The sequence below is a fragment of the Choloepus didactylus genome, chromosome 8, assembly GCF_015220235.1.
Source record: "Choloepus didactylus isolate mChoDid1 chromosome 8, mChoDid1.pri, whole genome shotgun sequence".
NCBI lineage: Eukaryota > Metazoa > Chordata > Mammalia > Pilosa > Megalonychidae > Choloepus > Choloepus didactylus.
Genome location: NC_051314.1, coordinates 137,451,028 through 137,463,758, shown reverse-complemented (window position 1 = coordinate 137,463,758; position 12,731 = coordinate 137,451,028). Strand labels below are relative to the sequence as shown.

The 12,731-nt window shown below is 35.7% G+C and overlaps 1 protein-coding gene across 1 annotated transcript in view; it reads right to left on the bottom strand.

The window, feature by feature from the left end:
- The window catches only part of TAF3 (TATA-box binding protein associated factor 3), a 207,763-nt gene that overhangs the window by 50,268 nt on the left and 144,764 nt on the right, over nucleotides 1–12,731 (bottom strand). The window contains 1 exon segment of the mRNA XM_037845142.1: nucleotides 1,652–3,474. Within this exon segment, the coding sequence (XP_037701070.1) occupies nucleotides 1,652–3,474 (1,823 nt within the window).

The window sequence follows — 12,731 nt, the reverse complement described above, 5'->3', positions numbered from 1 at the left end:
GATAATAATAATAACTATTGAATCTATGTCACAGGTGTGTTGGGAAGATAAAATTAAGGTCATATACATGGAAGTGCTTTAAAACTTGCTTTATAAAAATAACATGGTAATTATAAAATAATTTTTAGAATGGGAATACTTGCAAAAATGGCTCATCAAAAAAGAAAAGCAAGTTAGTAAACAGTCCCTCCATGGACCTTGCTCTCCTCTTAAAAATAATGCCATACCCCCTCCCCCCCCATGAGGGACATGACTCCCAGGGGAATGATTCTCCCTGGCAATGTGGGACATGATTTCCAGGAATGACCCTGGCCCTGGCAGTGAGGGATTGAAAATGCCTACTTGACCAAAAGGGGGAAAAAAAGAAAAGTAACAAGCTGAGGTCACAGCGACCGAGAGATCCTGAATAGAGTTGAGAGGCTATCCTAGAGGTTTCTCCTCTCCAGTCTCCAGCTAGACATCCCAATTGGCCACAGCATGCCATGCCCCTACCAAAAGTCGTCTCCAAATACCTAGGTCCCTACCTGAGATTCTATAAAAGATGTACTCAATAAGTTTTACCTTTCAGAAACTTAAATCCACTAGTGTGTTCCTATGCCAGACAAGTCCTAAAGCCCAGAGGCAACACTCTCTTTAAGATCAACTATCAGACAGGCCCTTGCCCCATACTGTCAACACCCCCTTTCAATATGAACAAGTTAGGGTGCTCACTGTCTAGACACCCCTGAAGATGGAGAAAGAGATTAAGCGAGAAGGAGGAGTAGCAACAAACAAGGTAAGATTGAACAAAGGCCTATGAATACTGAAACTTTATATAATTATATATATACATATATTTGGATGCTGGGGTGTTGGAATGGCTGGGAGGCGATAAATGACACGGTGGAACTGTAGCCTATAGCATCCCTTGGGATTTGCTCTATAGTTTGTTGAATTGTGCTCTGAAAGTCTTCACATTTCTGTTTGCACCTTGTATTGCATAATAAGGAAAGAACTGAAATTGTGGAACTGTAACCCATAACAACTTTTGAAATTACCTATATGACTGCTTGCTGAGCTGTACATCGAGAGATGACACCTTTCTGCATGTAAGTTATATTTTACAATAATCGAAATGGCTGAAGTTGTGGAACTGTGACCCATGACATTCTTTGAAATTTGCTCTCTAACTATTTATGAAATCATACATTGAAAGTTATCACTGTTATGTATATATGCTAAAGTTCACACACACACACAAAAATAGTGCCATTAGTTTTGCATGCTTTTAGAAAAATGGATGCTGTCTTTTTAAGCTATCGAAATAGCTGGGTACAAAATATTACATTATAAAAAACATTATTCATCATTTAACATTAGGTATTTCTAAAAACTGCCAAAGATTAGTATGGCTAACAGAGAGCTTATGGTCCATGAATAGGCTCCTCTTAGGCTATGAGTTTTTAACCTTTTCCAGTGGACAGGAGGACATTCATTACAAGTCTACAAATTTTAGAATTGTAATTAAATTTTGTAACCTCATTACAAACACATTTCTAGTTAAGTTATGGGTAATTTATATCCAAAATACAGATGCAATTGCTGGCTTTGTTTACCTGTATTTTTCAATAGGACTTTGTTCAGATAGTGCCGAAAATGAGAAACTGCTTACTTTTTCATGCTTGTGTTTCTCCTTTTCTTTTTCTCGCTTCTCTCTTTCTCTTTTCTCTTTTTCCCTTTCCTTCTCTTTCTTCTCCTTTTCCTTTTCCTTCTCTTTCTTTTTCTTCTTCTCCTTTTTGTCTTTTTTCCTTTCTTTCTCCTTAGGCTTCTCTTTCTCTTCAAACAACTTTTCAGGAAGCATTGGTGACAGAGAAGGCAACATGGAAGGGATCCTCACAGCTGCGGCAGGACTGAATAAGGGCAAAGCCATTTCTTTTGGAGGCAATACCAGAGGAGCTGGTAGGGCTTTCATCTTATCCTCTCTACCTTTATCTTTCACTTTTTCTTTTTCTCTCTTATCTTTATCTTTTTTGCCTTTTTCTCTATCTTTCTTCTTATCTTTATGCTTCTCTTTCTCCTTTCTCACAATTCCATCTTTCAATCTCACTTTTGGGTCAACATCTTCAAATTCTTTTATTTTAAACTTATATGGATCCGAATCCTCATCTTTAAGAAATTCCTTCCATGGATACTTTGTATCCTTGCTGATTTCCTTTTCTTTCTCTTTCACTTTATCCTTCTCTTTGCTTTTTTCCTTGTTTTTGTCTTTTTCCCGCTCCTTATCTCTCTGCTTTTCTTTCTTTTTCATTTTAGTCTTCAGCTCTTTTTTCAACTTCTTCTTTACTTCCACTGATGAAGGCAGTTTGGTTTTCTCCTCATACACCTTCTGGAGAGGTTCAGGAGTGGGAGGAGACACTGAAGGAGAGGAGAAATAAGGAAAGTTGGGAGGCATATTTGCAGGTGCTCCCAGTTTTGCTTTTCTCACAACCTCATCAATTGAGGCATCCATTGTCCATGAATTATCAGAACTTGAAGTTCCTCCTGACAGAGGCAGAGGAGTGGATCCTGACTTAGTGAAATTGTTTGAGGAAGTAGAAGCTTTTGGAGTAGTATACTCTGAACCTGAAATTCTCTTGGGGCTGGTAAAAATGTCTCCTTCTGATTCTGATCCAGAAGAAAATTCAAAAGGATCTGGCTCTCGTTCAGCACAAGCTCGTGCAATCACAGCATCAATAGAGTCATCAATGGTTTTATCGGTTACAACAGCCCTTTTTGGCTGGTTCTCATTGTTCAATTTCCCAGGATCCATGGGTGTTTGTATTTGTTTTACCTGGACAGTCTCTTTACTAATTTTCTCACTTATTGTAACTGAAGGAGTCCTATTTGGTGTTTCAGGTCTGACAGGTGCCTGGGAAATATGAGCCATAATCTTGGGACTCTTGGGGCTTTTGGGGCTTTTAGAACGTCCAGGTGATTTCTTTTCTTTGGATGTAGTTTTGGGTGACCGAATAGGACTTCCGACCATTGCTGGTGACTGAGTAGTTTTAGGTGATTTAGTCTTCTGTCCTGGAGAACTAGTCTTAGTCTTTGTTTTAGGTGTAAATGACTTTGTTTCTAAAGGTTTTGCAGTAGGCATTTGAGATTTTGCAACTGGAGCCAACACTGGTGGCTCTGGTGATGGAGGAGCTAGGTCCGTGTTGTCCTGTACATGGACTGGAGAAAGCATGGGGGGAATCTTTTGAGTGTTTATTGAGCTGAGTGGTTCTCGAGCTTCCAATAATACTACATCGAGGGTGTCCCCTTTAGTGCTTAATAGTCGTGGTCGCTTCACGGCAGGCATTTCTTCAGCTTCAGGACTATCCAATGGTCTCTTACCCAAGAAATTCTCATCATTAATAATTTCCTCCTCCTCCATTTCATCATCTTCTTCCAAAGGAACCTGCATTGCTTCTGCTGATGTGCCCCCGTCAGTGGGCACCTGTTCTTCTTCTTCCTCTGTTAAAGGAAGGAAAAAGAAGTAATGTTAGAATATAACAAAACCTAACAAATTCAAACAACGCTTCAAACACAATTTTTAGGAAAGAAAGGAAATTACTGACAGTGTTTAGAGAGTAAAGCAGTGAGTTTTCTAGGATATTCCAAAATTGCATGCCTTCCATTGTTTTAAGAATGTCAACCAGTGATAGCAGATGTACAAAAACTGATCTTTTTTTTCATATGCTTTGGTCCTACCTTCATGATATGAAGTTTGCTAAGATTTTTGGTTTATCTTCTTCCGCTTCCCTGATTAATTCTTTTCCCAACCTGAGTAAATACTTTTCTCTGTCTTTTTCTTCCCTTGTCCCTCATGTCTGTGCACACTCCCACACCCACACCCCTCTAAAAATCAGGAGATGAGTTATTGCATGATTATTATCCTCAGAAATGACAGAAAGACATATCTTTTTTTTTGGACTTTTGTAACAAATTTTAATTGTTGGAGTTTGAAAAATACAAACCTCCAACTTTCACACAGTTCATGTATGTTTTCTATTTCACTTGCTTGATGTTAGCCACTTTGAAAGGCAGTATGATGCAACAGAATACATACTGGCTTGGGCATAGAAAAATTGTGTTTCAGTTAGAGTTCCAGCACTACAGAGCAATAGGCCTTGGGCAATGAGTCTGTTTCCTGACCTTTTGAAAGGGCTATTGTTACTTGCCCCGCCTACTGGACTGAGCTGTTGTAAGATCAGGCTATTTCATCTTACACATTTTAACATAGTATATACCATGAATAACACAAAATGATAGAGAGTGAAAGAACTACTAGAATAGATCAGAAAGCAATCATGACCTAAAAGAGCTTACAGTTTAGCAGGGAAATAATATGTATGTACAGTACATAAGATAAAGTGTCACAGCAGTTCACAGGAGAAATATATTACTGCCAATATCAAAAATCTGGAGAAAACTTCACTACTGTGTAGCATTTTGGATATTTTGAGATTGGGAGTAGTGAATTCTAGGGTGAAGGAGCAGATGACAAAGAGGTAGAGGTGGAACATGGGAGGGTATAAGAACCAGAGAATCATTTAATTTGACTGAAACATGAAGTGATGATGATGTTAGTGTTAAAAAAGTTTAGTAAAGTTACATCCAGATCTTAGAAGTTTTGAATTTGAGGAAAAGGAACAAGATCTTTCTTCTACTGGCAATGTGGACCTAATAAAGAGTTTTAGACAAGGGGGGAAATGACTGAGATATGTGGTAGGAAAATTATTCTGACAAGAACATATGTGATGGGTGTGGGGTAAGAGATACGAAAGGAAAGGGAAAGTTAAGGGTTCCAGAAAGGATGTACGGAAGAGGCATAGATAGGGTTTGAACTAGAATAGTGGTAATGAATATAATAGAAAACAACAGAGGTAAATGAAACTGAGTCTAGAATGGATAGAACCCGATAAACCACTGGGTGTAAGAGTTGAGGAAGGATTCAAACACAATTTCAAGGCTTTCAGCCCTGGTGAGTAATAAATGCAGTCATGAACAGGAAATGAAGAAACTGAGAAAGAAGGTGACTATTAAGTCAATTCTAAGACACAGAGTTTTATGAACATTTAGTCAGTCATGTCTAGCGTGCAGGTGAAAAAATGATACTGAAGCTTAGAAGGCAGGTCAGGTTGAGAGAGGGATCTTTGCTGAAATAACTAAAATCACAATAATGAATGATATTATCAAGGAAGAAACAGAAGTGGTCAGGCACAGGTATCTTAAGGAATACCGATACATGAAGACAAGAGAAAAGAGCGAAAGAAGTACCTGGAGGATCAAGAGATGACAAAAAGATCAAGGGAGCAAGAATTTTAAAGAGGAAGACTGGCAAACAAAATCAAACCCTTAAAAGAACATGAAGGAATGAAGGCTCAGAGCAGAAGTCACTCTGCAAAAGCATTAAGTAGTGAATCGACAGGGACTGAGTGAGATACTGTATGCAGAGGCAGTTTGTAAACTAGAAAGAATACAGATTTGAGATGTAACTATTGTCACTGTTACCTTGATAATGATACTATCACCCATCCAGTTACCAAAGAAAGAGAGCTGGGAGTCAATCAGACTACTTTTTCCCTCCTTTTTTCATATCCAAATTGTGAGCACAAGTCTTCTCACACAATTCTCCCACATTGCTGCTGTCTTAGTTCAAATCCCCAGCATTTCTCCTCTGGGCAAGGTCCTCCTCAACTCTCTTCTATTTCTGAACCATCTTTCACACTGCCTTACAGTGATCTTCGGGCTCACAGCCTGTTTTTATACGGAATAAGGGATTAAGAATGATTTTTATATTATTAAATAGTTGAAAAAAATCAAAAGACTATTTTGTGACATGAAAATTACATGAAATTCAAACTTCAGTGTCCATAAATAAAGTGATATTGGAACACAACCACACCCATTTATATACATAATGTACAGGGCTGGTTTTACACAACAACAGCCGAGTTGAGTAGCTGCAATAAAGAGAGTGTAGAATAGTTACTCTCTGGCCTTTTACAGAAAACATTTGCTGACTCCTGTCTTAAACCTACCATATTCAGATAATCTGAACATTTCCTTCCTTCCTTATTCTGACCTGAATGGCAAAATAAGCTTCAAATCTGCTCAACTGCTAACAGGTAAACATATGAAAAAATGAGCAAGAGGGCAGCTTTAGTATATCTCTAAGTAAATGAATACTAACTACTATTAGAATACTAACTACTGTTATACTTCTACATTGCAAAGAACCCTCTTGGACTCCACAGAGGCACATAAATCCCAACGAACCAAAGTTGAAAGGTAAAGGCAGTATAACAAGCTTTTAAAATACATTAAAAGGCACCTTGTTCTTCTGACTCTGGAGAAGAAGCTGGTTCTAGATTAGTTCTGAGAGTGGGAGAAGGCCCTAGGTGGAAGTACTGGGAGACTAGAAGGAAAATACCCTAACACTAGCAATCCAAGAAAATTGCTAGAGGTTTCCCCTCCTGAATTACTGGTAAGATAGTTCTAGGTCCTCCAGAGTAAGGCCTGTTTTATAGCTAGGAAACTTGAAAATTTGGGTTTTCTATGGAGTGTGTTTGAGACTATCACTTTCCTAGGGTGTAATTCTATCAGACAGGAACTGGTAAGCTGGCTACCACAAAGGCATTTGAAATAAAGGAAGTATGCAAGGCGTGGTTAGGAAAAAATGCAATGCTTCCTTGCAAATACTTTAGAAAATATATTGGTTCATTTTGAATTGGGGGCTCAACTAACTCATAATAATTTCAAAAACATTAACGGTGGGTGTTCATATTTAAGTTAAAAAAAATCAATATAAAGCCTGATTCAAAGTAGAGTGCTACAAGCTAGGCGGGATAATTCTGTTTTTGTTATTTTGTTTTATTTAATTGTATACTTTTTGTTTATTTCAAGTTTCTGCTGCCAACTTATATTCGTGTAGAGGCTTATCTTGGTTTAAAGACATTTTTAAAACTAAACTATTACAAGTGTTGATTTTAAGAATACTTAAAAATACAAATGTTTGAAAACAGATTTTTTAGAACCATCTGAGTTTTCTTATTTTATTAGTTTAATTTACAATTTTTATATAGGTTTTATAAGAAAGCTTCAATTACAGCATCAAAATTAATCAAAATGAGCAATGGATTTTACTAGAAGAGAAAGCCTTAAATATTTAAGAAGAACAGGAAAAGTATGATGATTTTAAAACAATTATTTTACATTAGAAATTATCTGACACACATCTGTGAATATAATATACACTTAAGGCATAAAACATCATAATAAATGAATACCCAGGAAATGATTATCTAACTTAAGAAACAGGACTGTAGCAATGCCATTGAAGTCCTCAGATTTCATCCTCTGCCTTCCCCCCACCCCTCCAAGGTAACACATCTATCCTGATTTTTATATCTATCATTCCCTAGTTTCCTTTATAGTTTTACCACATTTGCAAATCAGTTTCCTTGTTTTTGAACTTTATATAAATGGCATCATGCTATCATGTTCTTCTGCTTTTTCACCTGTGTTGAGGTAGGTGGCTACAGTTCATTTATTTTCATTGCTGTAAAAATGTACATTTATGAATCCATTCTCCTGGCATGAAATTTTTTCACTTGAGTGGATATATATAGTATTTTTAAAATATTAGAAAACTAAAACAAATAAATACAGTACCTATTGTATTAGGCCCACTCAAACAGACTGAGCTGATAGTTATGCATAATGAGTTTCATGTTTCATATTCCATAAAATATTTTCAATCTATGTTCTGAGAGTTTGGAACGAGATAAATATGTGATGGTTGTCAGCTGCTTTACTGTCACCCCATCCCCCCACCTTAAGATTAATTTCAGTGTGACAACAACCGAGGTAATAAAGTATTCTTTGTACATATCTGTATAATGAGCACCATTAACTAATAATCCGCAAAATATCCTAAAAATGTTTTAACATTTTCCTTTAATCACTTGCGGAAACTGTTTTACTATAAACTAGCATATAATTTGGTTAACAGAAATTTAATATAAGATATCTGATCTTGGTGTTACAGAAAAGGAAGAAAAATATTAAGAGTCTCAGTCCCTTTCTAATTCAACACAAATATAGACAAGAATAAAGGCTGTGTTACAAAGTCAAAAGAGTTGATGCCATGATATGAAAATTATTATAAAGATTTTTATTACTGGAGAACTAAGAGCTCACTTTCTACTGTTTCAACATTTTGAACCTGGAGGAAAGGACTCTTCTGTACAAATGTGATAAACAAATATTGGTGGGAAAAAAAACTAGTTCAAGAAAAACTGATCATTAGTTGTGAGATTTTAAACAAGTTTTTCAACTTCTTAGAGCTTTGGTTCTTTGGTCCACAAGATGGGGACATTTATTAATTGCTAATTATAGTTCAATAAATATTCAAACTACTAAATATAAAACTGGTCAAAAACAGAGATGTATATTGCAAAGTTAACCTTGCAATCCCATTTGAAAAGATTTTTTAAAAACTTATCACTATAATCTCTCTAAAACCATCTAACAATATCTTATGCCCTGAGTTAGCATCTATAGGTCAAATAGACAGCACCATCTGCCTTAATAACTCCTTAATAACTGCAACCAAAGCAGTCTAGTGCTGTGGAGAGACTTTATTTTAGTATGGAAAGCTAGTTCTGGGTAAGTATTAATGCTCATATTATTCATGAACTACCTATAAAACTGGTTTTTCTTTCTGCTTATGTTAAAATTTGGCTAAAATTAACAGTGAGATGACTTTTGATTTGGTTTTCCTTTGTGTAAGAATTTATTCAAAATTATATTTATTATAATTGATTATTAGCACTGTCATTCATCAAAGAATACCATAAATTACAATACAAACCCTATACTTCTAGGAGAAAAACAAGATGCTAACTCTAAGAAAAAGGGAGCAGGAAGAGTAACACTTAAACCAGAGTGGGAGCCCCTATTTTCAAAAAAAACCATTATCTTGCTGGAAAAGGTACATGTCCACTATCATCAGCTCTATTTTTCATACTATTCAGATAAACTTACCAAAATGTGAATGCTATAATTCAATCAAAGGAAAAACTGCCACATTAAGAAGGAACTTTGCATACTGCCAAATATTGTGCATATGTTGTATGCTTTGTCATGAGTCAAAAAGTGAACGATGTGAAATAATTTTAATGACTCAGTACAAATACATCACCATAGCTAGATACACAATTTAAAACAGGCAGTTATTTGGGAACAGGATATGTTATCATAATGCAAGGAAAAAGGAGGAGGGAGAGAAAGACTCTAAGGTATTTCTCATTTGAACATCTAGTGATTCCAAGTCAACATTTGATTGTTAGATACTTTTTAACTTTGTTTTTCTAACTTGACATAATTGCAAACTTATAGAAAAGTTGCAAAAATGCTAAAAAGAACTCCAGAACACCCTTCACACGAGTCACCAACTGTTATCATTTTGCCTCATACATATAATTATGTAAAAATTATATAATTGTATACAATTGAATAATTTTTTGTAAGCTATTTGAGAGTAAATTGTGGTCATCATGCCCCTTTACCCCTAAATAATTGAGTATTTCCTAAGAACAAGGACTTGCTTTCCAATAACTGGGGAACAATTGTTAAATTCTCTTTCAATTATATAAAAGAAACAAAATGGATCCATATTAATGTCCGTCTATTTAAAAATTCACAAATGTTGATCAGTGGGACACTATAAACCCCATTCCAATTTTCCTTCATTATTAGCTCAAATAAATCATCCACATTCCCTATCTTTCCCTGAAGAATAATGAGAAAAACATGTTTTTCTACCAAACTTCTCAAACAAAAACAAAACAAAGCAATAAGGCCTGTACACACCAAAAGGATTTTTTTCAGGGTTAATTCTAAGTTACTATAAATATTGGCTTAAACAAAATACCTTTCTAACTAGAATGGTAAATGTCTTTAAAGAACACTATAATCTAAAAAGCTCATAGACATTAGGAAAAAAGGGAAATTGTTTGCATATGGCATGAAAGCTTTTTATCTCATTAACTACACCGATGCATGCACCTTTAAAATTCAGTGGCATTTTCTCAAAATAAGCAGAAAAAGTACCTGTATTTCTAAACTTTAAATATAGGGACAATAAAATGTTATCTTCACATATTTCACTAAAAATCAAATATATTTAAAACTAATTTCTTATGCTTTTTTTTGGAAATAGACACACAGAAACTAATTTCTAGCAATTATGACACAAACTTCCCTGTACTATTTTACTACCAGTTTACTCATTACACTCTTTAAAACTGATTCCCTTTTCATTAATAAGTATGAACAGATTCATTTAAAATGCATATTTTTTCAAAACACATCTTTTTGTTTGCCTGGATACTCGGTGTATTTATTGTAACCAGTTCCTTGAGGTGACTCAATACTAATATTCATTTGTTCACTCCTTTATTTATTCACTCATTCACCAACAAAGTTCCTTCTGAATGACACTGAGGCAAAAGCCCAGGAATAGAAAGTCAAGTAAGACATGATCTCCTACCCTCAAGAATCAATGGCGTTTTGTGGCCATCAGTTAAAGGGTTATGGGCAGAGATACATTCAAGGTACACATACAGTAGCCACATCAGGGGACATGAGGACAGAAAGGATAATGTTGTTGACTAAAAAGGGAGCTAGGCTTGCGATTATATCTGGGCTCTGTAAGCTTTCTCCCCTGCAAAATCTGAATATTGACCTCCAAACTCCAACTCCCAAGAGTGGAAGATCTTGATCATCAGGACCATCCCTACACGCAGTTGACCACTTATGCTGTAAAAGCCAAAGGGCAGGACAGAGTTATTCTTGCCTCCAAACATCTCACTGATCAATGTGTAGCAGTGCTTGGAATTCTGATTTATGTTTTTAAAATGCGGCTGTCAAAATACTCTTAGGACAGTAAAGCTAAACAAATGAATAACACTATCCTACTTTTTAAGGTAAGAAGACTCTGAGAAAACGGAATATAAGTGAAATTATATTGAAGATTAAAAAGATTTGGAACACAGAGTCCTGCCAGGTGAGTAAGGCTCAGGTGGGGTGCCGCTATGAGGGGAGAGGGCCTGGGGCAGACTGGATGCCTGGGAAAGAAAGGAAGAGCAGAAATATTGAAACCAATCTCTATCCACTTCAACATTTTATCTTTTAGTTCTAAGAGAGGCTAAAAAAATTAAAATACTTTGTATATCCTCTCATAAAATATCTTAAAAATTGTCCTGTCTATAATGTAATGGAAATTGGACCCTTAGCACACAACTCCATGTATATAAGTGGGTCCCTATTTTTTAAAATGAACCTATTTACTTAAAAAAAAAATAAGAAAAGAAAAGAAATTACTAGCAAAAACAAGACAATTAGGCAATGACAATTCATACAGTACAACCAATCAATAATACAATAAATTAACAGGAGAGTGAAGATGATGTGTTATAAATACCTATATACACACTGACCTGTAAAAAAGCAATATTTCACTAACATTCTGCACAATAAAAAACTAAAATGCTATATAAGCAAGCCAACCTGAAACGACACCTAGCATTATAAATGGCCTAATCTATATGTTAATACTGTTGTATCACATAACTGCAGCAAGACTAAGATAACAATATGACTTTGGGGTTTCTATGGCTATATCCTGGGCTAACGTGCCTGAAAGGGCTAGCTGCTGACACCACACAAGCAATTCTGAGTGCTTCTTTTTGGTTATTTATGATATGATTTATGATAACGACAACATCTCCTATTTTCTCTCTTCTTCAGATACAATAAATTGCTATCGTTAATCACCCTTCTCGGTTCAACTATGATTACAATAGCATAATAGGGTCTAGCTATGGTAATATTGTGGATTTTTTAAAAGAAATAAATACAAGTAGATCTCTTCAGACAATGTCAAAATCTCTAATATTTTAATAATCTTCCTTTAAGTCTTTCAGAATAAATTCTATTACAACTAAGATTCCATATCCAGGATGTAAGCCCTAGGTGCACTTCAAATTCATAATTAAGCACTACACATTTACAAATCACTATCATGATTTTCTTAAACTTACAACAATAGTAAGACTATGTATAGGATACGTTTTCTTTTCCAAGACAGATAATGGCAGTTGTTTCTTTCCTGTATTGATGAAACTAGTCCTATTGCTGTTTTTTCCTCCAGAATCAGACAAATTAGGTAAATTAGCCATCCATCTATCAGAAGGCAGAACAGTAAAGAAAGAATAAAAACCCTTGCAATCATACAGGCCTGTATGATCTGCCTCTGCCAATTACTGGCTCTGTGTTTACTAACCTTCCTGAACTTGAATGCCCATATATACCAAACAGGGATAATAATAAGTATTACCTCTTTGGTTTTTTTGAGTAACGGTAAGACAAAGTATGTAATGAACCCAGCAAAATACTTAACATGGGTTATGTGCTAGACTGTAAAAATGGACAGAAATTCTTCCCTTCCCTGTGTCTATGCTCTATCAGTGCGCTACTGAAGTTCTTCTCATCAAGAGGGAGAGCCTACTTGAATTTGGGTTGGCCACAGTACTTGCTTTGGCCAATGGTCACATTTGGCAAATGTGATACAAGCAGAGGCTTGAAAAGCACTTGTGTATATTGTTGCTTGTCCTCCTGCTGCTCTTGGGAAACTTGCAACCACTCCAATGTGAATGAGTCCA